The following is a 27,239-nucleotide window of genomic DNA, read 5'->3' as shown; positions in this document are numbered from 1 at the left end:
AGTGATATTTAATTGCCTTCGAAAAGTTAGAAGTGTGTTCACCGGATCGAAGCCGGGATCCCCGAAATAAGAAACCGAAGTCTTACATTATCAGAGCTTATTTTCGGCCACCGAATTGAATATACTTTCTACACGGCACGGTTCTTGGCGGCACGGTTTTGCCCGTACGGTGGTAACAAGCCACGGCTGATGCCTCTCATCAGACCAGTGCAGAAATTTAGAAATTATAAAATTCGAAACCCCTGCCCGGAATCCAACCCGGGACTTCCCACTAATAAGACCACAGCGTTTACCACTACGCCAGGGAGGCTGTCAAACCAAGTGTTGGATTTCAAATCACGCCGCAACGGAGCATCGGATCGACGTGTTTTTTGCATGGATTATAGCTAAAGATCTGGAGAGGCTACTTTTTATTCCAGAAAATCAAAGAGTCCTCACGGGATTTTTAAAAACTTAAACCGTCGTGGGCAACAGCACTCCAGTACCTAATTTAACAGATGTATAATGTTCAATTCTAATGTTGTGACTTGTGAACATCCCGTATCTCTATCTCATACACTTGAGATATGAGAACAATTACGAGATAACTTCGAGATGAATACAGATTACCGCTATCTGTGCCGCTATGATTGTTGTTTCTCAAGTTGTTTCTTCATTGATAAGACTGATTGCGCTTGACCACGATCCCACCTGCTGGCATATGATGATGACATAATCACATAATCATTTCAATCATCGATATCTAATTAAGCATCTACATTTTTTGGAGTCGGTGCCAATGAGGTGTACCTACCTATTGACACATGGAGTCACAAACAATATGAAGAGTAGAACGTTCATGCGGCTAATTGGCACCGGCTCCAAAAAATGTTAGTATAGAACTACATTAACTCTTGTATAGATAATGTATTCGGTAAAAAATTAAATTATTATTTATGCCACCTGCTGGCAGATGGTGATGACATGATCGTCATCACCATTTGCCAGGTCTGTGCCATTTGATGATATTCATTTCAATCATCGAAATCTAATCAGGTACCTGTTACCTTTAATAGTTATCTAATACTTTGGCCAGTATTAACAGTAGGTACAGCCAGCAACAAAGCTAGGTTTGCATCCGTCCAGTCCATAGTCGCTTGTACTGGCGGGTACCTAGCATTGTTGCTGATTGTACCTACTTACATTACAAGTAATCAGCAGGAAAGATTACAAATGGAACTTTAGAAAGAGATAATAATCGGAAGCTTCGTTTTCGTAGAGCGTTGTCTCTGTCTCCGGGTAGGTTATTACTGTAGACCTACCTGCCACATCTTGATTAAAGGATTACCAGCATAAAAATACGGTGTTTGGATTTGCTTGAGGAGGACAATTAAAAATGCAGATATACTATTTTTTTTTAAATACTTATTACTTGAAACAAAATGCTCAGCGTTTGATTTCGCTAGCCAACTCCTGCTGAATTTGTGGAAAATATGAGCTTTATTTGTCCCGTATTTGGTTTTCGCAATTACGGGTTTCTGTACCTGTTATCATAGCCTGAAAAACGGGGTAACCCGAAAACTACGCGGCATCTAGCTATCCTAATTGTTAGTGGTCCTGCACCTACAGTTAGGAGCAATTTATACTTGTTCTAGCTGATGCCCGCGAATTCGTCCGCGTGGGTTCAGGTTTTTCAAAATCCCGTGGGACTCTTTTATTTTCCGGAATAAAAAGTAGCTATCTACTAATCCAGAATATCATCTATCTCCATTTCAAACAGCCAAATCCGTTCAGTAGTTTTTGCGTGAAAGAGTAACAAACATACACACACACACACACACATACACACAAACTTTCGCCTTTATAATATTAGCGTGATAGAAAAGCATAAACTGACTTTTATTTATTCCGATTCTAGTTAGCCTTTGACTGCGATCTCACCTGGTGGTAAGTGATTATGCAGTCTATGATGGAAGCTAGCAGCTACTGATTACGCTTGACCATGATCGTGCCACGATCCCACCTGCTGGCAAATGACGACATAATCACGTAATAATTTTAATCATCGAAATCTAATTAGATACCTGTTACCTTTAATAGTTACCTAATACTAAGCTAGTAATTACAGTACCTACTTATCTAGTAGGAGCCAGTCTGTCATTTAAAAAAGTTGAAACTAAAACCCGACTGCGATCGTCTTAATACACGCTGAAAATATATTGTAGTAAAATTGTTTTTCTGTCGCTTGGTATATTTTAATGTACATTTATATTTATGAACTCAGAATTTTCTCCTCTGTCATACACACATACATACCTAGACTGCTAAAATCATAACCCTTCCTTTTGGCTTTGCCGCAGTCGGGTAAAAAATATAATAGCGAGCAGACGAACATCCATCGCTGGCTCACTACAGAAGTGAGCCAGCGATGGATGTTCGTCGCAAGGATCTCCTCTCAATATGTGAAGGGTTTCGCCATAGTCCACCACGATGACTTAGTGCAGGTTGGCAGACTTCACACACCTTTGAGAACATTATGGAGAACTCTCAGGCCCATGCCTGAGTGTTCTGCATCGTGAGGAAACCTCCATAGGTTTCCTCACGATGTTCTCCTTCACTGTTAAAGCGAGTGATATTTAATTTCTTAAAACGAACATAACTCCGAAAAGTTAGAGATGCGTGCCCGAGATCGAACCCCCGACCTCTAGAATAGGAGGCAGACGTGCTAACCACTAGGCTATCATAGCTTAGGAGTAATAGCATAGCTTACAAATACTCGAGCTAAATTAATGCACGCTTAGTACGCGACAGGTTGAGATGGCAAACAGGTATGAGGCGGGGGGACGTCCCGCTCTCCCGTAGCGGGATAGCGCGGAGGCTGTGCGGGTGTGGAGGCATCCCGGTTGCCATCTCAACCTGTCATGCAATATAGATGAAGGTTGACAGGCTTCCACCCTTTACTATAATTTTTCATATAAAACCACCTCACCGTGGCTGAAACCTAATGTTGACCATGACTAAACTTACGCCTGAAGTTACAACCTTGACAAGATTCCAATAGTTTCTATACGCATCCTGTAGCAAAGAAAATGTACCTAATTAGAAACTTATTCTAAAGTTAATGAGCAAGGAATTGACGCCACGAGACAAAGAGTGTTTCGTCAAATTGTACAAAGTGGTATTGTTTTCGTCACTTCGGGCTTTACTGACCGCAAATCCCAGAAACCACACACCAGGAACTATGGATATAGGGCCATTATACTCCATTTTATGAGTATATTGCATCAGAGGAAAATATGCCTTTTTAAGGCACTTGTCCCACCGCCGACGATAGCGAGAAACGAGTAGAGCTAACAATTTTATTAGTAAGTAACTACCAACTAGCTGATGCCTGCGACTTCGTCTGCGTGGATTTAGGTTTTTAGAAATCCCGTGGGAACTGGATTCCGCAAGGTTCTGTAGATTTTTCTTTTAATCGATATTTTTTTTGAAGGTAGGTTAAAAAGTAGGCTATGTTACTCCTTGGATAATCCTCTACTTGTGTCCCGTCAAAATAGGTCCAGAAGATTAGCCCGTTCAAACATATAGACAGTCTGTCGCGGGAATCATCTAGTACTGGAATATAAGAAGCTACCCTACTGATAATATGTAGGTATTACCAGAGTGAACTAGTGTTAGTATGCTGACAAATAAGTACCTACCTAAGTAAATTATCTTTGATAGAACAAAAGTTTACAATACTGACCATGGTTAAAACTCATTCTCGTAATGACTAAGGTGCCTCAAACAGAATCAATTAGTCTCATTATCAGTGATAACAGACAAGGATTTCACCTGTTATCAGTGCAGACGTGATCGGTCGACAATACCTAATCTATAGTTACATACACTTTATGTGAATTTGTCAAGTCTCTTACATACACCTCTCGAACAGATAAGCAATAAAATTGCTAATGATTCTTATCGAGTTTTTAGGGTTCCGTACCTCATAGTGGAAAAACGGAAGCCTTATGTTCACTTTTTTGTTCCTGTGTCAATACCCTTTATGTCAGGAATGGGCAATGGCTGGTATCGAGTTGATACTGAATACTAAGGTTAATGGTTGTAAATTCAAGTTTCTAACGTAATTCAATAAAAAATTATGTGGGTACAGCTTTTCAAAGCATACTTTTATTATACAAAGAATGCTTTTTACTCACTGATCATCTTCTTCAACCAATTCCCGTTGAACTGACCGTTTTGATGGCCTTCCTGGCGCAGTGGTAATCGCTGTGGTCTTATTAGTGGAAGGCCCCGGGTTCGATTCTCGGCAGGGGTTTGGAATTTTATACCCAATTTCTAAATTGCTAGTCTGCTGGTCTGTTCTGGTGAGAGGCTTCGGCCGTGGCTAGTTACTACCCTACCGGCAAAGCGGTGCGGTAGAAACCAAAGGAATATGGATTTAATGAAAAGTGCCATACCCCTTCCAGGTTAGCCCGCTTCTATCTTAGACTACATCATCACTTACCTGACCACCAGGTGAGATATTAAAAAAAATACAAAAGTTGTCATACTCGATTCGGAAAATATCGAAAGAACTTATGCGTGTTTTTACAAGCATTGCGCTTGTAACTTATCATGCATTGTGTTGAAGGAAATCTCTCAGAAATCTATTATCATCTCTGCTTGCTGTTAAACGTTCACACGCTGAGTGGCGAATTATACGTTCTTCGGCCGAAATTCTTTTAATTTTATCTGAGAAAAGCGATCTGCCTAAAATAGGTAGGTATAGGTATGTCCAGCAAATTACAGCCCGCTTTTTGCTCATAATGAGGTTTCTACTATAGTTTTTTTTTATTATTCACATACAAGATAGACCTTGCGCGGGTGAAATGCGGGTGTGCGGGGCGTCCCCCCGCCTCATACTCCTATTGCCATCTCAACCTGTCGCGCACTATAGCTAGAATCTTAACGTCTCGTTTTTACCGCAAGTTATTCTAACCTGTGATTTTAAAACTTTTTGACAAAACTTACCGTTTAGCTGGAAAATGCAAAACACCAATTTTTGTGAACTTTGACCTTGAATTTTTGGAAATGTGGGATCGATGGGGACTTTGACAATTCATTTATATCGGTGTTTCCAACATTCGTACCAATTTTTAGCTCTATGCGAATTATTCTATCTTTGAATGTCTGTCTTGACCGTACTATAATGTTATTTATATCCCATAGTGAAAAATGAGCTCAAGTGCCCTTGTGCGAGTGGGCCTAAATAATATTATTATTGGTGGGAAGAGCTATAACGTAGGTACTCCATATCGCAGTTTTTCCCGTGTAAGTTTACGCGAAACTCGCAAACAAAAGACAAAGGGGACCGGCTCAGCGGCTCGTTTGAAGCCTTACACTCTACTTAGAATCGTGTAAGAATTGTAATACAATATTTATTACTATCTTAGCATTGTCGATAAGCCGTTTGAGAGGCCGTGTGTTATATATTTTATGACTGTGATTTGTACTCATACTTGATGATCTCATGTAATGCCGCAGTGCTGTGTATCTGTATTATGCATCAAAATCAATAGAATAGGTAATCCTTTACTGGGAGCCGTTACAAAGCTCAGAGTCACTAAGAGGGTGATGGAAAGAGTTATCCTTGAAGTCTCACTACGCGACTAAATCAAGGATAGAACCAGAATATGTGTGCTATAAGACCTACCTACCTACCAAATTTCATGATTCTAGATCAACGGGAAGTACTTATCCTTAGGTTTCTTGACAGACAGACAGACAACGAAGTGATCCTATAGGGTTAACCCTAAAAATAACTCTTTAAAAAAATCAGTTTGCAGTATTATGCCATGTTCAAAACAATTGCATTATTACCGCGGAAATTTTGGTTTCAACCAATTTTGGTTTTTCTCATTAAGTAGGTACTTCACGAAATGAGTGAAACTGCTTGGTGCAGCGGTTGCTTTGCAGGAGACCTGTTACGCTATTACAGAACCGTCCTTATCGATATCGCGGTCAGGGTGCTTTAATCAAGCTTCAAAGGTCCAGGCTCGGTCCCGTATTGAGAGAACAATGATGAATTGATGATACTGTGCCAAATATAATTTTCTACGTCATGGCTTCTGAGAAAATTGGCTGGTGTCAAGATGTACACGTCAGTGACCTTATTTATAAGGGTTGTAAGTATTTAGATAGTTTACTGTTTAGAGATAGATACCCTATCGCGTTAAGGTCGTCAGTCCAGCGGGTTGGAGCTCGTCCCACACTGCGCTTGCTTATACGCGGTCTCCACTCCAGAACACGTCTGCACTCTGCCCCAGTGGCCACCGATTCTGCTTGAATCTAGAGCATTGATCAGACTAAGATAAAATCGTGGGACGAGTCAAATTTCTATTTACTCCGGGTACACTACGCCCGGCCCTAATGATGTCGTATGGGCTATGATTTTGTTGTGCGACTCTTTTCAAATCAATAGTCAAATGCATCTTTTTGCGCCGTCGATCGTCGGGGTATAATAGCTTTGAGTTGTACTCTCTGGCTGACTTAATCCTCTATGCCAAACGCGACACATCTTAGTATACTTTGTAAGTTTATGGTATTCGTAGCAAGTCGCGGTAGGCAGTCGCATACCACGGGCAGGTTATTAGCACGCATTGTCTGCTCCATAATAGGTTGCTCAAAGTGCACGGCATATGCTCGCTAGTCGGTCCGCTTGTTGCATTATCATACAACCAGGCTTTCGATTCATACTTAGAGCACTGACTAAGGGCAAAATATAGATGGAGCCGAACATTTTCGACTTTTAGTATAAACGCAACTAGCTTCACGTTTGCATCACAAACTGGATTCGACGTGTTGCTTTTGATATCTAGTTATTAGTTATGCCAAAAACCACAGTTCACGATAGTTAAGCGCAGGCCACATTGGAAGCAAAACGAAACGAAACTAAGTTCGTTTCGCTCTCATACTAAGGTACGAATCGCTGGTTTAGTGTAGCTCTGTAGTTCGCGGTGTGAATGAAAGTATGGAAAGATGCGTTAGTGAACTTTTAACAAAACTTCGAAGCTTCGACACGGATGTCTGGAAAATGTTACCTACATTTTGATACTAGGTGGGCTATGAAACCACACTTTTTCTTTGATTTCACGTCACCCATAGCTTAATTTTTGGCAGACCCGATTCAGGATCAAACCTAGAGTTCCGTCACTCTATCCACTCTGCTGATGCGATTTATTTCTTATTAACTGCGTCAAGTTCGAATTCAATCCTATGAATTGTTTAGTTTAAGTAAATAATTGTATTTTGGCTCGGTCATCGTCTAATTTTTTAGTCTATGGTTGATGCATCAATGAAGTATGTCGGATTATTATTAAACATTTTATTAAGCAAGCTGTTTTAGATTTGTGTTGTTTTCAATGTATATAGATGAGTAAGTAGGTAGGTATATTGGTAATTATTACCAAGTATCTACCTAATATTTTACTGACCAACTATAGAGGTTTTAAGAGTTTTAAAAAGATCACGCGGGAGCTCTTTGAATTTCCGGGATAAAGAAAGCCTATAATATTATGTAGGTATTCTCCATTGCTGACAGCCAAATCGGTTTAGTAACGTGGTGTGACAGAAAACAAACATCCAAACTTCACATTAACAATATTAGGATATTCGAATTAGATTTGTTAGGAGTTCTACGCTATTTTAAAACAAGTTTAACCAATAACGTGGAAATTCAAATGTAGCATTTTCCTTTTGTAGGACCTTTCCATGTTTTTGGTGGGAAGTACATATATTTCGAACTTTCTTTCTTAAAGTTATAATGTTAACAGGAAACAGATAAAGAACTAAGAAGTAACATTTACGTATCTACATAATACCTATTATGTACCTACCCTACTTGTGACTCACGCGCCTCTTTGTCTAATAAAACACACTATCACATTAATCACATCGTATTTATTGGTATTCAATAAGTCGGTTATGCCTTCAACAATACTTTTCAAGTTAGGTATCGTTGAAGGCATAAAAAACCGGGCAAATGCGAGTCGGACTCGCACACGAAAGGTTCCGTACCATCGTACAAGGTATATTTAACACTTTTATGTAGAACACTGCAAGTTAATGACGGTCTGCGCCGTCTATGTGATTTGGCAAATTAATTTTTTCGTGAACACATTTTCTTTTTTTTTGTGATGTAACCACAAATTTCCTGTGTTCTAATTTTTTCCTTCACTTGAGCTATAAAATACCTACCAAGTTACTACCTGCCAAGTTTCATGATCCTAGGTCAATAGGAAGTACCCTATAGGTTTTCTTGGCCGACACGACAGACAATAAAGTGACCCTATGAGGGTTCCTTTTTTCCTTTTGAGGTACGGAAACTTAAAAAGTAGCCCGCTTCGGGATGTATGCTAGTCTCTCTCTCTCTTATGAGATAAGCCTACGCGAGAGCCGTTGAAGGGCTGCGACCCAAGGAGCCGTATTTCTCGAGATACGCGACGTAACCAAGTGTGCCCGGTCAGATAATCGCAGCTTTAGAACTGAAAGCACATGAGTAAGGAAGCTGAAAGCTCCGCTGTAGTTTGAAGTCTCACAGGCTTCTCTTTTGTTTCAGGCGCCGCCGCGGTCGCGCGTCGCGGGCAATGCAGGGAGCCGCCACTGCGCCTGCGCCCCCCGCGGCCGAGCCGCCTACGTCACAACGTGAGTAGCCACCTTGCCAATGACCTATGGACTACAAACACTATGCAAAAATCACGTCGATCTTTTGCTCCGTTACGACGTGATTGAAAGACAAACCAATAAACCAACAAGCATGCACACTTTCGCATTTATAATAATACTAGCTGACACCCGTGACTTTGTCCGCTTGGATTTCGATTTTTTTAAATCCCGTGGAAACTTTTTGCTTTTCCGGGATAAAAAGTTGCCTATGCCAATTTCCAGGACGTAAGCTACCTCTGTACCAAATTTCATATAAGTGAATCGGTTTAACGGAAGGATCTTTAAGAATCCCGTAGGAACTATTCGATTTTCCGGGATAAAAGAAGCCTATACCCGTCCCCGGAATGTAACTTTGTACCAAATTTCATAAAATCGGTTGAACTGTTGGGCCGTGGAAAGCTAGCAGACAGATAGACACACTTTCACATTTATAATATTAGTAGGTATACGATTGGGTAGTGAATTGCATATGAATTTCGCGCAAGTTTCACTCAGATAAAAAATGTAATGTAACCTAAACTTATTGTTGCGAACATCATCTGCGCACGATACAGTAAACACCACAAGCAGAGGATGTGAACACGACTCCGGACAATGAGCCATAAGCCATAACTACCATAAGCCATGATCGTAATTGAGCCATCCCATAAGATGACACGTGCCACGAGCGTTGGTAATAGGATGACTGGTGATAAATACACATATACTCTTAACCATAGAGCGATAGCGATTGTATATCTAGAGGAAAAAAATATAGACAGAACTCTTCCGAACAAATTGAAGGCGATTGTGTTCTTATAACAATCATGCATTTTTCTATTTAGGTACCTACTGTCTATCTTTTCCTTTACTCTGCAAAATATGAAATTTATTTTCATGATAATTATAATATATTTCTTTTCTACTAGCTTCTGTGCTTTATTAGTATTTTGCCATACGCTCAGGTCCCAGTTTCGATTTCTTAAAGTTGGGATTTTTATTTTTTTCATTTTATTACTAAATGAAGCCCGCGATTCATCCGCGTCTTTAAAAACCCCGCAGGACATCTTTGATTTTCCGGGATATATAAAAATTAACTGGTGTTAATTCAGGTTATCAGCTATCTTCATCCAATATTTCAGGCTAATCAGCTCAATCATTCTGGCATAAAGAAGTAACAAACATCCAAACTATATAACTGTGTAGTAGCAACATTTTCTTCGTGGATATAGGTTTTCTTAAAATCTCACGGGATCTTTTGTGTTCTTCTGGTTTCTGGAGATGTCGTATGATGTAAATAAATATTATAATCAATCCTTATAAATATTTTTTCACAAAAAATTAAGGTTGAAGCTCTGCATGAAATTCTATGGAGTTTTAGTCAAACGCATGAAAACTGTTGGGATTTTACTTTTATTTATAGGTATTTGTTGAGTTTTATTTTTTAGAGAATTTCAACATACCTACTATAAATTCTACAAGTACCCAGCTGATAACTAAGTTATTACCCGCCAACCAATAAGAAGAATATATAAAAATAATTGTTCATACATGCCAAAGTAATTGATGTGTCATGTTTATTTGAGTTTTATCTTGGAAATTCTCGTTAAAAGTAAAGTGATAAAAAATATTTTATTGATAACATTGTAAAGTAAATGAAGTATGATTTTATCTGACACGGACTCGCCCAGGTAAACTGTATTGGCTAAGGCGCAATTATTTTAAGCCAATAATCTGAACTTATGTAATATGTTTACAGATAAATATTAAATTGTTGATTGTGTAACGAACAAAGACTTTACGGACTAAGAGCCAGCGCGTGCCAGACCTTCGTTATTTAATAAAAGCTGAAAGTTTGTTTGCGTATTGTCCCCAACACGGAGGAACGATCAGTGACTATGACGTTTGGATCATATTGGCTTCGGGAAATAACAGGTAAATAAAGGTGCAAAAAATCTTACGTCAAAATATAAAGTCTAATATTTTTATATTATCATCGGAATAGTATTAGGAATCACGCCATGCATTGCCAGACACTTAGTGTCATGGCAACCGCCTGCCAGACGCCCTTAAAGTTTAAAAGTGTACGGGTGTCTGGGCAATAAGCAGGGACACTTTCAGTTTTTATAACATAATGAAGGTCTGGCGCGCGCTGGCTCTATCTTTATTAACATTTTGCGATGACTTGTAACCCACAGGTGTAACCAGTACCTACCAGTTTATTACATAGTATGATCCGAAAAGTAGCTGAGCCAAATGTAACTTATTGCATAAGCGAAACTCGAACACTGGAGCTAGTAAACCTAATTGTCACACATTTTGCCTCAATAAATAGCCTAATAGCGCAATGGTTAAGTGGTCTAAAATCCTAAAGGTCGACGGTTCAAACCTCACCCGTTGCACTATTGTCTTGCCCACTCTTAGCACAAGCATTTCGCTTAGTTGGAGGGGAAAGGGGAATGTTACTCATGGTTAATATTCTTTAAAAAAAATGAATAAAGGGTATAAATACCAAAATAATGAATGTAGAGTATTTTCCGTTGACTTAGAACCATGAAAATTGGTTTTTAATTTTGAAAAATTAAAATGTGTTTCAATTTTCAAAGTAAGATATATATACCAAGTGGGGTATCATATGAAAGGGCTTTACCTGTACATTCTAAAACAGTTTTATTTTAATTTTAATGCATAATAGTTTTGATTTTTGGTGCAAAATGGCGAAAAAATACCAGCACCCTCGGTGCGCGAGTCTGGCTCGCACTTGGCCGGTTTTTTTATTTAGGTATATTTTACATCCTCCTTGTAATGTGGCCTCGTGCACGCGGAGGCACGTGTGACCTAGTTGTGACATCGCTATAAGCCGATTGCGCTGCTTAAGCAACGTTGACCAAGTCGGTAACGGGATGGATGCCCGACTTTGGACTTTTCGGTTACTCCGTGCCTGAGAAACCTGCATGCCTGAGAATTCTGCATAATGTTCTCAAAGGTGTGTGAAGTCTGCCAATCCTTACTTTTCCAGCGTGGTGGGTTTTGGCCGAAACCCTTCTCATTCTGAGAGGAGACACGTTGGGCCGACGACGATGGGAATGTCTAATGATGATAGGTATGTCTATGTATAATATTTAGATTTTAATATACAAAACATACATAGAACTGTGAAATATTGACGCACTCGTACCATAATAATAAATATTACCAAATGTTTGGTCAAAAGAATACCACATTAGAGCCTCATTAAGACAATCGGAATTCGGTTTGCTCAGCCGCCCGCTGAGGATCTATCTCTCGGGAGCGAACAACATCCTTTTGTGCTCAGCGCACTTGTGCACACATATTATCTTGGAGGATTACGCACGCTCTCTATGCTTACCTACCTATAGTACCTATATTACTTTGAGACACCTTTAGACGAAATATTTGAAGAGGCATGCTGCATGATACGAGTACCTATTAAATTGCATTCCGGATAAGAAAATCGATCATGCGCAACGCAATTTTTTTAATATGTTTGAATCGTATTAATATTATAAACGCGAAAGTTTGTGTGTATGGATTGATGTTGGTTACTCTTTCACGCAAAAACTACTGGACGGATTTGGCTGCTTGGAATGGAGATTGGATTATACCCTTGATTAACACATAGGCTACTTTTTAGCCCGGAAAATCAATGAGTACCCACGCGATTTTTAAAAACCTATATCCACGGGAAGCGATTTTTAAAAACCTATATCCACGGGAACGAAGTGGCGGGCATCGGGTAGTTTTACAATAATTTTAACTTCCCCGCATTCTTTGATATAGGAAAACATCGGTATCGAAACGAATAGTCTGAATTTCTTTGCCTTCTCTCAATCTAAGTTTTTTGAATAAAGCCAATAGTTCTGGGTGTTAAATATTACATTCTGTGGTCTATTGATTATATTCTATTGATATTCTAAACCTGGGTATTAGGCGCAGGGTTGGCAAAAAACATTTTTTTGTAAAACAAAATATTTTTATTTAAAACAGGATTAAAACAACATAGTTTTTTAAAACTGTTTTTAAATTACAAAACATGTTTAAAATTGCGAGATTGCAAACTTTATCAAAGCCTATCAAAGCCCATATCTTTTGTATAGAGCTCCAAGTGTTTCTCGTGTGTTGTGGCGGAGATTGTACCTACCTTTGACGAACGTCTACGCTAGAGAAACGCTAGCTAGTGTGAAAAGACTTTTATAAAAAAATGTATCACTCATTAAGTAATTTAACTGTGAATTGTATCAGATAAGAGGGCAAAGCCGCGCCGGGCCCTATGTTTGGGCTTCGGCAAATTTGGGCAATTGGACCGCGATAGACGAGATGAGTAAAGGTATCTGTCACGCTGGGTGACGTCACTTCCGTCGGATAAGATTAGCGATATGTTGGATACGGGGACTTTTGAAGAAATTCCGTATTGAGTTGAATAACTAATGCTTAGTTACATTAGAAAGGTTTGAAAAAAGCGGCCAAGTGCGATTGAAGACTCGCGTACCGAAGGTTCCGTACTTGGGTATTTTTTTCGACATTTTGCACGATAAATCAAAAACTATTATAAATAAAAATAAATAAAAATCTGTTTTAGAATGTACAGGTAAAGGCATAGGGTAAAGGCCTTTTATATGATGCGCCACTTGGTAGGTATAGTTATCTTACTTTGAAAATGAGGCCCTGAGAGACGGACAGACAGACAGGCAGACAGACAACGAAGTGAGGGTTCCATTTTTCCTTTTGAGGCACGAAACCCTGAAAAATCGAATCGAAAAAAGTGAATTGACGTTTTGACAGTTTTTATACTGCAACTCTGCAAACGTTTTTATTGGGCGGTAATTTTTTTTTAAATATAATGAAAAAGACTTCTAAAAATTGAACGTCAACAAACGTAATTAAAGTGAATAAGTATTCACTTTTTCACTTTTAAAAGTGAATAAGTATTCACTTTAATTACTACACGCTTAAATTGATTAGGTAGATATATATAGTAGCCAAGCATTGTATGTTGATAAAACTGTATTAATCCAAAATAAATAAATTGAACAGAAAGTTGCCCACTCCTCATAAATATAAAAATGTGGTCATATTTATAGGTTTCTCGACCCATGAAAGGTAAATAACCTTCTCTACGCGTGTAAAAGTACCTTAAGTACGAGGTACGTGCGGGATTTGTTAATGAATCGTCTCCAAATTCTACTCATCTTCCACCTTCGTTCAAAGGCTTGACAAAGACAAAGGAGCAACCGCCGAGTTTCTTGCTGGTCCTTCTCGGTAGGAAGGGCATTTCGAACCAATGAACTATTAAAAATCACTTGTAAAAGTTTATTAAGATTTAAAGAAATCTGTTCTATTCTAAATTCTAATAGGTGCAACATGAAAATATAGTCATTTATGATGTCTCTTAGTATTAATCCTACTTAGTATTAATTACTTAGGGTCTGTTCTTAGAACTCAATTTTTTTTATTTAGGTACTAGGTACTAGATGATGCCCGCGATTTCGTCCGTTTAGATATATTATGTTCCTGCGGGAACCATGGATTTTGAAGGGATAACAAATAGCCTATCTGGTAATCCAAAGTATAATCTAACTCCATTCCAAACAGCCAAATCCGTCACACACACATACTCGACTTTATAAAATATATTGGTGTGATATTTCACAATGAATCGATAGGTATCATCGTCAATCGTCCGTCTACCGGTCTATTTCGCAATGCATTTGTGTGGAACAAAAAACGACAAAAACTAAAACAAAAGACAAAATTCGTTTCGGTCATTCAACCTGGTTTCGATGCTCCGACGGGACTATCTTAAAAGTTAAAACCCAGAGGTGTCATATCATTAGGCATTGTACACACGCACGTCCTCTTACCGCCTGCCATCTCCCAAGAAGGGTTGTCACCTGCAGCATTTTTTTAATGATCAACAATAAAATGGGTGGAAATAGCAAAAAAAATCTAGTTAAATTTTGTATAGTTTTTTTTTTGCCATGTGTTTTTTAAATTTTGTGTTAGGCAGTTCACTATTTGGTAAACCACAATTCAGTTAATTTTATCTTATATAAAATTTACAAATATAAACGCCTTAACAAAACTGTGGCTGCTTACTAAATAAACAAACTTACTAAATAAAAAATAGCAGCTTTACTGTAAAAAAAAAAAACAGGTCATTCGTCATGATCGTATTACCGACTAACTACTGAGCACAGATTCCTCTCAGAATGGCAAGCGGATTGGCAAGCTTCACACACAACATTACAGAGAACTCTCAGCCATGCAGGTTGCCTCACGATGTCTAGCGATATTTAATTGTTTAAAACACACATAACTCCGAAAAGTTTGAGATCGCTCGACAAGGAGGTCGATTTCAGAGAAAAAATAAAATATAATAAAATCCTATCTGTCTTTTATAACTTAAAAAGTCTGAAGCTCAGTAAAATTCCCATATCCTCTCCCTTTAGACTTTTGAAAGTAGCTTGAAGAAATAGCTTTTCGGAGTTCGCTAAGTTACAGGTGGCAACCCTACCGGAGCCCTCAGCATATTATGTGATTAGCATTCTATCACATCTACACTCGCGCCTGCACTAATTGAAACGGTTTTCCGTTGAGAGAAAGCTATTGGCGCTTCATCGACTCGATTTGGTGGCACGGGTTATATAAAATGCATGACGTTTATGTATGTATGTAAGTATATACTTTATTGTATGTACCACAAAACACAAATGACAGGTACTGTAGCTAGCACTGGATTATAGTAGTACGGTACAGTAGTAGTGTGCTGCAGTAGGTACGTACTGCTAGCTGTTTCCCGCGACTTCGCACTTTAATTTAAGCAAATTTTCCGAGCGGAATTCTACCAAAATCTTCCTTTAAAATATAAATAAATAACATTTTTTATTCAATTAAACTTTTACCAGTACTTTTCAATCGTCAAAAAGCATTCACTGGTTCGGAATGCCTTTCCTACCGAGAAGAACCAGCAAGAAACTTGGCGGTTGCTCTTTTTAAAGATTCGAAAACGAATTATTTGGTGTAATAATTTTATAAATGGTATTTTAACATATAGTACATTTGTCAAAAGATCTTTTGTAAATTGATATGTTTGCGAAATACGACGTTAGTGATCTGATTAGTTTTGAAACGTTTTTGGTGAAATGTTCATTAGGTATTCATTAATTGTCATACGTTTTTTGTTAATCATTAGTGAATCGATTCCGCCTCGCACTTGGCCGGGTTTTGACGTTCGCCAAAACTCATTTTGTCTGTCTTTTCAATTAAAAGTAAGCAGTTTTGACTTTTGTCTGTAGCATGACAGCCTTTCTCCGATGATTGTGGGCACGGCATCATAACCAGGTGGCAGCGTGGTAGGAGCAAAGTAACCGTTAAACTGTCACGGAAGACGCACTCCTGACTTGCATTCGTTATTCCAGCATAAAATGCCTGCCGCGCCTTGCATCGGGAATTCAGGGTAGCCAGATACCTACTTCATAACTATCAATTACTTACCAGTTTTACAATTTATTAAAAAGCTAGATGATACCCACGACCTCGTTCGCGTGTATTTAGTTTTTTTTGTTTAACTCCCGTGGCGACTCTCTAATTTTCCGGGATAAAAATAGCTTAGGTATACCCGTCTCCAGGGATGCAAGCTATCCCTGTACCAAATAGATTATGCCCGCGACTTAGGTCCGGACTTGGACTTTTCAAGGATCCCGTGTGAACTCCTTCCTGCACAAAAAGTAGCCTAAATGTTGTTCCCCAAAATGCAAGTTATCAAAAATAGTTAAACAGATGGGTCATGAAAAGCTAACAGACAGACACACTATCGATATCGTATTTATAATATTAGTATGGGTTGAGTAGGTACATAGCCTTATTACTTTTTCGTCTAGAGTTTAAATTTTGAATAAGTAGGCGGCCAGACGAAAATACAAATTTCGCACTTATTTGTAGATAGATTGTATATTTTTTTAGTTTTGTGAGACGATAGGTATTATCTCAAAAAGTTTAAACGTTTAGACATTTTTATTTAAATAAACCTGAAATTGATAAACACAAAATAACGAATAAGTTGATATCTATTGGCTTAATGTGTCTCGTCGTACCTACTCCTGATTACATAGGTAGGCTTCATCTAATTTGTACCGAGATAGCTTCATACGGACATAAGATACTTTTTATACCGGAAATCAAAGAGTTTCAATCCTCGCGGACGAAGTCGTGTTCACCATTTAGTGCTCCTATAATATTGTAATGTGGGACGCAAATTCCTTTGCTGGCGCAATTTTGAAATCGCCGGTGCCTATGGTGACAGCCATAAATGAGTAAGATACATGGTGTAATTCAGTACCGTTGAGCTCGTTGGAGTGTGGCAGAAAGCGGTATTGGCGACGTCCCTACCATATCAATCAAATTATAATATTACCGTTACAAAACTCATAGCGTTACCACCTATACCACTCACAATAAGAGCCAAAACGCCGTGCAGTGGCGATCTAAGGAGCTGATATTGTCTGGATGGTGATAGCTCGATTTAAATTCCGAATAAGCGGGAAGGAGGAAGTCACGGCGCAGGCATGTATGTCACACCTTTTCTCCGTATATGAACTTGAGTGAACTCTGCTGAGAAATTTAATGACTGTAACTACTTTTGTTGGCCTGAAATAAGATGAAAAACAACCAAAAATCCTGAATATCTTATTCCTTATAAGAGCTGCTTCTTTCATGGAGTAGGAAGGTACCTACCTACCTACTTGAAACCCGGACATGCCAGGTTCGTGGCTAGGCCGCAAAACTATCAAAAATTCAAGTTTTTTAGAGTTCCATTCTTCAAACAGACAGACAGACAGACAGACAAAGAAGTGATCCTATAAGGGTTCCTTTTAAGGTACGGAGCCATAAAAATACCTTACAAGTCAATATTCGCGGTTTAGTTCCGATAATTTTACATCAAATCGCTTACTTACAAAAGTTCATTGATTCTTCCAAAATGTGCATTTCAAGATAATTCTACGAATCAAAACTGACCGATTTCGATATTTTTAATAATGGGCAGTTTCCGCGTACGACGAAATAATTAGTTTGCGTTAACGATTCCGTTATTACACCGAACGTTCGACCTTGTTCGTAAGAAATAAAGAAAATACTTATCAAAATCTTTGTGCCACACAATCATCATCATATTGTATAAATCGTATAATTACAACTTAATCAAAATTCTGGTGTAAATTTCGTCAATTCTTATCAGTTATTAGTAACGTTCTTATTCCGCAAAACTCCAAATCGCTTACAAAACGTAATCGATTCTTATTTCTTTCAATATGCATTCCAAAATTCTTTGAATAAAAACGAATAGGCACCTACTCGGAATTCAGACTGCCTAATTTGAATGCGCAAATTCCACGTACAACAAAATTACTTAATTTGCGTAATTTGTTTCTGTTATCGCACTTAAATGCTTAAAAGTTCTTGAAAAAAATTATTGTCAATAAGCTTTCCTCGCGACTTCATCCTCTTTAATTTTTTCTAAATCCTATTTCACTTGTAGATAGAATTCCTTTCACTTGTGGTTCCTACGTGTAGATAGGATTTTGAAAAAAAAGTGCGCTACTATCGCTGCGCTTTCCGGTACAAGGTCACCATTCTCTCACTTTGAGACCCCAACACGTCTATTGGCTTTTCGAACAATGTGCCATGCCCATTGCTTCAGCTTCGCAATCCGTTGAGCTATGTCGGTTACTCTGGTTCTACTGATCTCCTCATTTTTGATTTGTTCACCCAGATTTGAGTATATTATAGGTAATTACATAATACATTAATGCCCGTATTCACAATCATTACTATGAGAGTATTACACAGTGCGCACGAACGCACAGTGTATGTTCCACCAATCAGATGACTGTGTCACATCAATTTACAATGATCTGATTGGTGAGACCTACGCTATGCGTTCAAGCGCACTATGAGACCTCATAGTAATGATTGTGAATACGGGTATAAAATCAAAACTCAAAGTCGTTGCAACACGGTGTGACAGCGGCCGAGTCATCAAGCATCGAATTTCACATTGCGTGATGGTACAAATATTTCGTAGAACATAACATATTTTGATTATTTCAATACTTTGCTCTGGAATAACCTTTGAAACGTGGCAAAATACAATATCACACATTGCTACATCCGATAGGTACCTACATAGGTAGGTATATCTAGCTAGGACATTGACTTATGATATAGGTATAGAATTAATACACTATATACCTAGATACTGGTCGATTTAGCACTCGCGTTCCAATTGAGACTGAATCATATTTACCTACCATAAGCATCATTTTTCCTGAATTGATTTTATTCATAATAGCAAAGAGAAGTATTTGATCAATCAATGAATTACTTAATGAATAAAACAATATTTTTTTTGCAAATTTGGGCTCCACATATAAAAAGTAATGTAACCACATGTTATGTACACAATGGTCTTATTCTAAACTTTTTTAAACTGTAAAGCCCAATTTCTCCTTTCGGCATGCATTTAATTAAAATAAAATTTTATTTAATTAAAAAAAAATCTTCCATCTTGAATAATGATAAAATATTGGACGATGCCCGCGGTTTCTTTCGGGTACCTACCTACTTAATATGTATTCGGTTTTTAAATATCCCTTGGGAACTCTTAGGTTTTCCGAGATACCCGCAATTTCGTTGGCGTCATTTACTTAGGTTTCTAGAATCCCCTGGGAACTCTTTGATTTTCCGCGACAATTATTAATGTCCTATGTCCTTTCCCTGGATGCAAACTATCTCTATACTAAATATCAGAATCGGTTAAACAAATGGGCCGTGAAAAGCTAGCAGACAGACAGACACTTTCGCACTATTATTAGGTATGCATTATGCATGTACTTAGTTATTACAATCGAAAATAAAATCTTTTTTAGGGTTCCGTACCTGAAAAGGAAAACGAACCCTTATAGGATCACTTTGTTATCTGACTGTCTGTCTGTCGTGTCTGTTAAGAAAAGTAAATTAAAACCTAAGTATAGGCTAAGTACCTACTTGCCGTTGATCTAGAATCATTGGCAGCTATAGGTTTTATAGCACATACACAAATTAAGGAAAAATCCGAAAACAGTGAATTTGTGATTATATCACACAATAAAATTAAAATGTTTTCACGAAAAAATAATTAATTAGTTCACTAAAATATAACAAATACTTACATAGTTTTTTTTCTTGAAGCCATTAACTTGCAGTGTTGCATTGGGTACATAAAAGTGTTAGGTATATCTTGTGCTGGGTACGGAACCGTTCGTGTGCGAGATAGGTTTTAGATACGTTTTTTTGTTGGAGTCATTAGGTTTTCTTCTTTCACAGGTAGGTATTTACATCCAATTGAATGCCAATGTAATTCGACGCTTAACCCAAGACCGGATGTTTTTATCTAAAATAGCGTAAAAACGGATACGTATAATATATTTTGTGGTGTCTGTAAGTTCCAATTATTGAGATACCTAAGCACTAAAATGTCTCGTCGTCGAAAATTGAGACTTTTTCAAAGGAAATGTACTGACGTACACATAATATACTACCTTATGTAAATATAAAATACAGAATTGGGGCGCGTGTTATTGTAACGAAATTGTGAAATTCTCCAACTCAAAACTATAAGTGTGTGATTTTGATGCCTAATAACTTCTATAGGTACCTACTGCCTAGGTATATTGTCACTAATAACAATACCTTGAAATTCATCATCATCATGATCAACCCATCAATCCTTCAGTAGTTTTATCGTGATGCGCGTACAGGCAGACAGACAAACATTCCAAAAACAATGTAATTATGTTTCCTGCGATTAAAATTTTCAAAATATATTTAATGTGCAGAAATCGTCCAGTTACAGTTTTATTATAAGTAAGTCTGTGACATACTTCAAGGTGACTCCATCATATTCCGTTTGTCTTCATAAAGATCAATAAAAAAACGGCCAAGAGCGAGTCGGTTCGCACACGAAAGATACCGTACCATAGTACAAGAACAACACAAAGAAGAAGAACAACAAATAAGTAACACTTTTAAGTTATTATAAATTTTCATGGCGGCCATTTTGTTATTTTTTTATTTGTTAATATAAGTAGCGGTTATAAAAATACGTATTCTGCGAAAATTTCAACTCTCTGACTTCTACGGGTCACGATATACAACCTGCGGACAGACAGACGGACGGATAATGGAGGCTTACTAGTACTTACCGTTGGCACTATTCGAATACGGAACCCCAAAAACTGTTATGTCTAATTAATGTAATCTATTAAAAAAACTACTTGTAGGTATTTCCCCTGACAGCTATTATTATTTTTGTAAAATTACCTATTATAAATTATTAATTGCTTATTAGTCTTATTACTTATTTATTCAATTTATTCAATTCTAAAACTGTAGGTATTCTTTAATAAGTAGGTAACTATGTAGTTATTAAATAATAACTATAATAGTAATAATTATTATTAACAATACATTGATCTGTATGACGTAGACGAAACGTAGGATATGACTCAAAGAAGCATTTGGGATTTACTGTAACGTGGTTTGAGAGGCATGCATCATCTATTGCGTAGGTACCCTAGTTACCTAATTAAAAATAATTGGGTATGTACTTATACCTATTATGATTTAATAAAGTATGCGAATCTTCCTTAAACATTTAAGGTGGCCCTTCTTACGCACTTCTCCATACAAACGTATTACTAACTACATAAAACTAAGCCAGACATAGATTTCTCTCTCCATTTACTATGCCCTAAAGTAATGAATATAGTAAAATTATACTTATTTTAGACAGGTTAAGAGGGGCATTCAAGCGACAAATCGTTGTAACATGTTGTCGCTTCCATGAACGCCCCCTTAACCTATCATCGTGACCTCACTTACGCGCGTAGGCACGACCACGAGAGAGTTACCTCAGTTATGACATTTTGTCTGTTTGTCACCGATGAACATGGTTCCCATTTCCGAACTAATTAGTAATTAATACCTACTTGTTTTATGGTGCAGTCTTAATTTCAGGGGAACACCTCTATACTATACTCATTAGATAACCAAGTAGATACTTATTTATTCTTTATCACTATGCCTATTTACTTTTGATGCGTATCTTTCACAGTACGGAAAACTTTATTATAGCTTACCTACCTACAGAAACTTGAAGTATTATGGCTTAGGGTGTGTTTCCATTGAATAGGAACGTAGACGTATGCTTTCGACCCCCTTTCGACTAATCAGATCAATGACAAATAATGTAATAGAATGATCACATCATCTAACAATAACCTGATTGGTCGAAAGTTTACGTCTCCGCTCCGCTCTGCTTTAATAGAAACGCACCTTTTTTGATGTGTCTAAAGATTGGACGAGATGCGTATGCCGAAATGAAATGCGTTGCTTATTAACTCTTGTTTTAAAAATATCCTAATTGAAATGTGGTCTTTAGGGCCAATATCAACGTAAACGGATAGGAGCGGAGATGTAGGTATCGTGGCAATCCCCTGGCAGACACCCTTAACCTTTTAAACTTTAAGGGCGTCTGGCAGAGGGTTGCCACGACACTAAGTGTCTGGCAATGACACGTGACGTGATTTCTAATACTATTTCAATGAAAATGTAAAAAAACTGGGCTTTACCTATACTTTGACGTAAGAGTTTTTACACCTTTGTTACCTGTAATCTCCCAAAGCCACCATGATCCAAACTTCATAGATCCTTCCTCCCTGTGTTGGGGACAATACGCACAGAAACTTAAGCTTTTATAAAATAACGAAAGTCTCTTCGAAGAGAATGCTGGCTCTTAGTCCATAAGGTTATGAGAATCTAAAACTTTTGTTGTTAAAATATTCATGCAGGTTCGAGTAAGGACCGTTTCAACCGATGCAGATGGATGTTCGCTGCTGGACATACCTAGGTCATTTCATCTACCTTTTCGGACTAAGCAGTTTTTTAATAATGCTCGTCGAAAACGTCAATAAAACGGCAGTCGCCCACCACGAAGCTACGTCTATACCACTAGGTATATCTATGCGTTTGCGGACTGGATGTCAGTATTGATTTTCCTCTAGCCAACCAGCGGTCGACGAAAACACCTCATACCTACCTAACGCGATCCAATATAGCATCACTGAACCAACGTGAAAGCCTTTATCCTGTTATTATGCGAAATCACATTGTTTTTGTACATAAACCTCTATTATCTCTTACTCTTGTAATAGTACATACCTATGCCTAGTTGAGTATTCAGGATTCCTTTAGATCTGACTAAATAGTAATTGATATAGGTAGGTAGTTATTAACACAATCGTTTAGATTTTTATCTAGTAAGGTGTACTGATCTATCAGAAGTAAATTATGAAACATGAATGATGGTTATGAAAGTTTAGGCAAATTCATTGTTCAAGGAGACCATATCAGAGGATTGTTATCGGCATCCTTTTTAAGTTTTGATACGTGCTTACGTTTGCCGCTCTTGAGACAATAGATGACGGCTGATTCATACTCAGAAATCTCTGCGGTCAAGACGGGACCTCATATTCGATATTGCTACAGAATATTAATCTTTAATAACAAAATTTTGCAACCCACCCACTGCATTGCCGACATTGATATTCTGCGTAATTAATTACGGCGTAAAATCGCTTACATCACGTTTTCATTTCTGTAATCTATTAGCTGATTGTAACTGATTCACAATAAGCGACATCTCATTATATAAATTCTAATAAAACTACATTCGTACAAGTGAGTCGTCTGACTCACCTATTGTCGGGGTTTCTTGGAATAGGAAAACGAAAGCACCCTGCGTTATTCAAACATGATCCGCGGATCGTAACGCGCTCCTTTGTTGTTGCAGAAATCAAAACAGAGGACATCAGCGAGGCCAAAGTTGACACCGACCGAGAAGACATGAAGATCGATCATCATGAGACACGTGCGACGCGGACGACGAGCATCGACAGCGACAATCGCTCGGACAGGAGCGAGGAGGAAGATTGCAGAAGAGCCCGAAAAAGGGCGGCATCGACGTCGCCTACTCCTATTCCATTGGACAAGAGAACGGCGCGGTTTGAGTGCCCGAAGTGCTTTCAGCGTTTCGACTCCATCAACGCCTTCGATCTCCATCGATTCACAGCGCACGGTGACGACAACAGGACCAGGTTCGACGATTACATCGATTACTCTGGGAAGAAATACAGAGATATACACAGTCCCCATATCTCAATATCGGAGCATCGGTTTCGATGCGAACATTGTTTGCGGGATTTCCCATCAGGTCAAATCTTAGATATCCACAGAAAAACATGCACTGCAGCAACGAGAATATCCAGCCCAGACCGCGATCGCCGAGAGGACTTTTTCGCGAAACTCGATCTTAGAAATAGATCCTTGGGCATCCCCGGAACATTGACACCACCGATGGATCGGTTCACGCCTAAATTCGATGATGGACACCTCTCAAATGGAATAAGACATATCGATGCAGCCAGAGACTTAGCTGACATACAGTCAATTTTAAATGTAACATCCGCTGGAAGTCTCTTAGAGAGATTGACAGGAACTAGAGTTGCCCTAGAAGGTGCCGTACTCACTCCACCTGATACCATAGTAAAGGATCGTGACCAAGAAGAAACTCAGGATAACTTCGCTGTAGAGTTTAGACGTATGAAGCTGCGTGGTGAATTTCCGTGTAGACTTTGTCCTGCCAAATTTCCAAACCTCAGAGCATTAAAAGGGCATAATAGAGTGCATCTCAGTGGTACTGGACCTGGTCCTTACCAGTGTAACATGTGTCCCCATGCATCATTAGATAAAGCGGCTCTAGTTCGGCATATGCGCACGCACAATGGAGATAGACCGTACGAATGCGCTGTGTGCAATTATGCATTTACCACAAAAGCAAACTGTGAACGTCATTTGCGCAATAGACACGCCAAAGTGACCAGGGAAGATGTCAAACGCTCAATAATTTATCATCCATCAGAAGATCCAAATAACGACGAAGTCAATTCTAAACTTGCACGAGAAGAAGTCAAGAGATCGCTGGCATTCCACACGCCGGAGCTTGAAAGGCGCATTGAACCTACTGGTCGAAATACTCCACTTACTCATTATAACCCCACATTCATAACAGAAAGACATCCAGTAACATCCCTTACCAAATCTTTGCCAGACACACCTACTTTAACGCCAAGAGAAGCTGAACAAGCCATGCCAAGAATAAAAGTTAAAGGTATAGGACAGCTTACGCAGATACCAGAGTTCAGACCGCCCGATCTATCATTTAAACCCAATGATATTCCTCTGGAAAGCTATAACGAAGAAGCCCCAGTAGATCTCAGCACGAGTGACAACAATAGTTGTGATGTCTTGGATCTTAGTAAGAAAAAGCGCGATACTGATGACGATGAACCCAGAATCCCACCACGTCCTGCATTTGACAGTGCTGCTGCTGCGACGGCTGCTGCTTCAGCATTTGAAAAGACGAGGTTATTGCTAGCTCAACAAAGGCTTTTCGAATCCTCTCTACCTAAGATCGATCCGGCATACTATGCTACTCAACTATCTCAACTTTACGCCAGTGCTGTACCTGGACTACCAGGTTTGCCATTGCCACCTTCATTTCCTATCAACCCTTATTTTCTTCAAACTTCTTTTTTTCCCCACCCAACTGATTCACAAGAAATAGCAGAAATAAAGCAACGGATACAGAAAGAAATAATCCGTGGCTTAAGTATGTCTGGTGGTAGAATTGTAACGAATGAACCTGAAACTCAGCCTAAGCAGGAGCCGGAAGAAGAGGACATAAAGCCTATTCAAGTCGATACGTCACCGACTCCGCCGCCTCACCCAGAATCTCCACGCCTTTTAAACAACAACCTTGTGCCTCAAAATGATTCCGTAAAAATGGTTATAAAAAACGGCGTTCTCATGCCGAAACAGAAACAAAGGCGGTACCGCACTGAGCGGCCGTTTTCTTGCTCGCAGTGTTCGGCGCGATTTACCTTAAGATCAAACATGGAACGCCATGTCAAACAGCAGCATCCTCAGCACTGGAGCGTGAGACGTCCAGCACCGAGACCGCCTCCACCTTACCCTTCAGCCGACACTTTAGCCGATCGAGTCAAGTACGCCCTATTAGCCCGTCATTTAGAGAGGCCGATACAATCCGATCGGTCTCCAATCAGAAGAGATTCAGACGAAGTTGCCGACAATGAGGAAGATGAAGAAGACGCTTTGGTCATTGACGAGGAGCCGGAAGATCGGAAACCAGATGAAAACTCAGCAGCCCATCGAGCTGCAGCAGAGATTCTCATGGCTTCACGCCAGCAAGAACTCCATAAGGACTTCGATCTCAAAATTGCGGGAAACCTTATAAACAAGCCGATCCCAATAACCACCGAAAAGACAGATACGGGAACGGATCCTGTTACAATCCAGGAACCACTTTTATCCGTTGTGCCCACACGCAGTGACGAAGAGGAGGATGAGGAAGGCTTGGTTGCGTCAACTAGTGAAGGGAATATCTCCGGAAGCGATGAAAATAAGTAAGTAAACCAAATTCTTTACACAACACAACGTACCTAAGTTTTAGAAAATTTTCGAGGATTTTTACTATAAATTGTACCTGTCTTTTTCAGATCAGAATCCGACACCGGCACCCAGCCACCGAAAAAGAAGTCCGCATACAGTCTAGCACCAAACCGAGTATCCTGCCCTTATTGCCACCGCAAATTCCCCTGGTCCTCATCCCTTCGACGACATGTCCTCACGCACACCGGACAAAAACCCTTTAAATGCCCCCACTGTCCTCTTCTCTTCACCACCAAGTCCAACTGCGACCGTCACTTGTTAAGGAAACATGGGGGATCAGCAAAAGCCATATTAGCTGAGCCTATCCAAGATATGAGTCCGCCTCAGAATGACAGATCAGTGCCTGAGCGGCCTTTCAAATGTGCCTCATGTCCTACCAGCACGTTTTCTTCCATGGAGACGTTGAAGAAGCACATATCATCTCGACACGGGACAGGCGATTCGCAGCCAAGTTCCCCGAACCCAGAAATTGAAGAAGCTGATGCGAGTTTGGTATTCAAGTGCCATTTATGTGAAGCTGCCTTTGGGGAGCGAACTGGTGCATTGGGGCACTTGGCGTCAACGCATTTGGCTGAATATGAGCAGTTGGTGAGCAAGGGTGCTCTGGACGCGCCGAGTGACCGCAGCGAGAGTGCAGATGATGACGAGAGAGGGAAGTTTCCGGATCATGCTAATAGAAAGGTAGGTTTCATTATAGAAAGATTACCGTTATAAACAATTCTATTTATTTGTAGGTACTTAGAGTTCCATACAAGAAGTTCCAGTGAAAATACGTTTCAGTACGAGTACGTACCTAACTGCTACTGTTTCAGCACCTGTTACATATCTACATTTTGACTAGAGTAATTATAAAATTATTTTTTTAAATTCCCGTAGGAGCTTTCTGTAACTCGGTTTTTTTTTTTGTTTTGACAACATGCAGCCCAAAC

At 39.0% G+C, this 27,239-nt stretch overlaps 1 protein-coding gene across 1 annotated transcript in view; it reads left to right on the top strand.

Annotated features, from left to right (window-relative positions):
- The window catches only part of LOC123865150 (ras-responsive element-binding protein 1-like), a 33,851-nt gene that overhangs the window by 2,915 nt on the left and 3,697 nt on the right, over positions 1-27,239 (top strand). Inside the window, exons 2-4 of the mRNA XM_045906005.1 lie at positions 8,579-8,664; positions 23,573-26,264; positions 26,358-26,991. Of these exons, the coding sequence (XP_045761961.1) occupies positions 8,607-8,664; positions 23,573-26,264; positions 26,358-26,991 (3,384 nt within the window). The 5' untranslated portion in view covers positions 8,579-8,606. The remainder of the gene's footprint in view (positions 1-8,578; positions 8,665-23,572; positions 26,265-26,357; positions 26,992-27,239) is intronic.

Source organism: Maniola jurtina, chromosome 5 (genome assembly GCF_905333055.1).
Source record: "Maniola jurtina chromosome 5, ilManJurt1.1, whole genome shotgun sequence".
Classification (NCBI taxonomy): Eukaryota; Metazoa; Arthropoda; class Insecta; order Lepidoptera; family Nymphalidae; genus Maniola; species Maniola jurtina.
The sequence above is the reverse complement of the archived record's forward strand: the minus strand, read 5'-3'. Positions and strand labels throughout refer to the sequence as shown.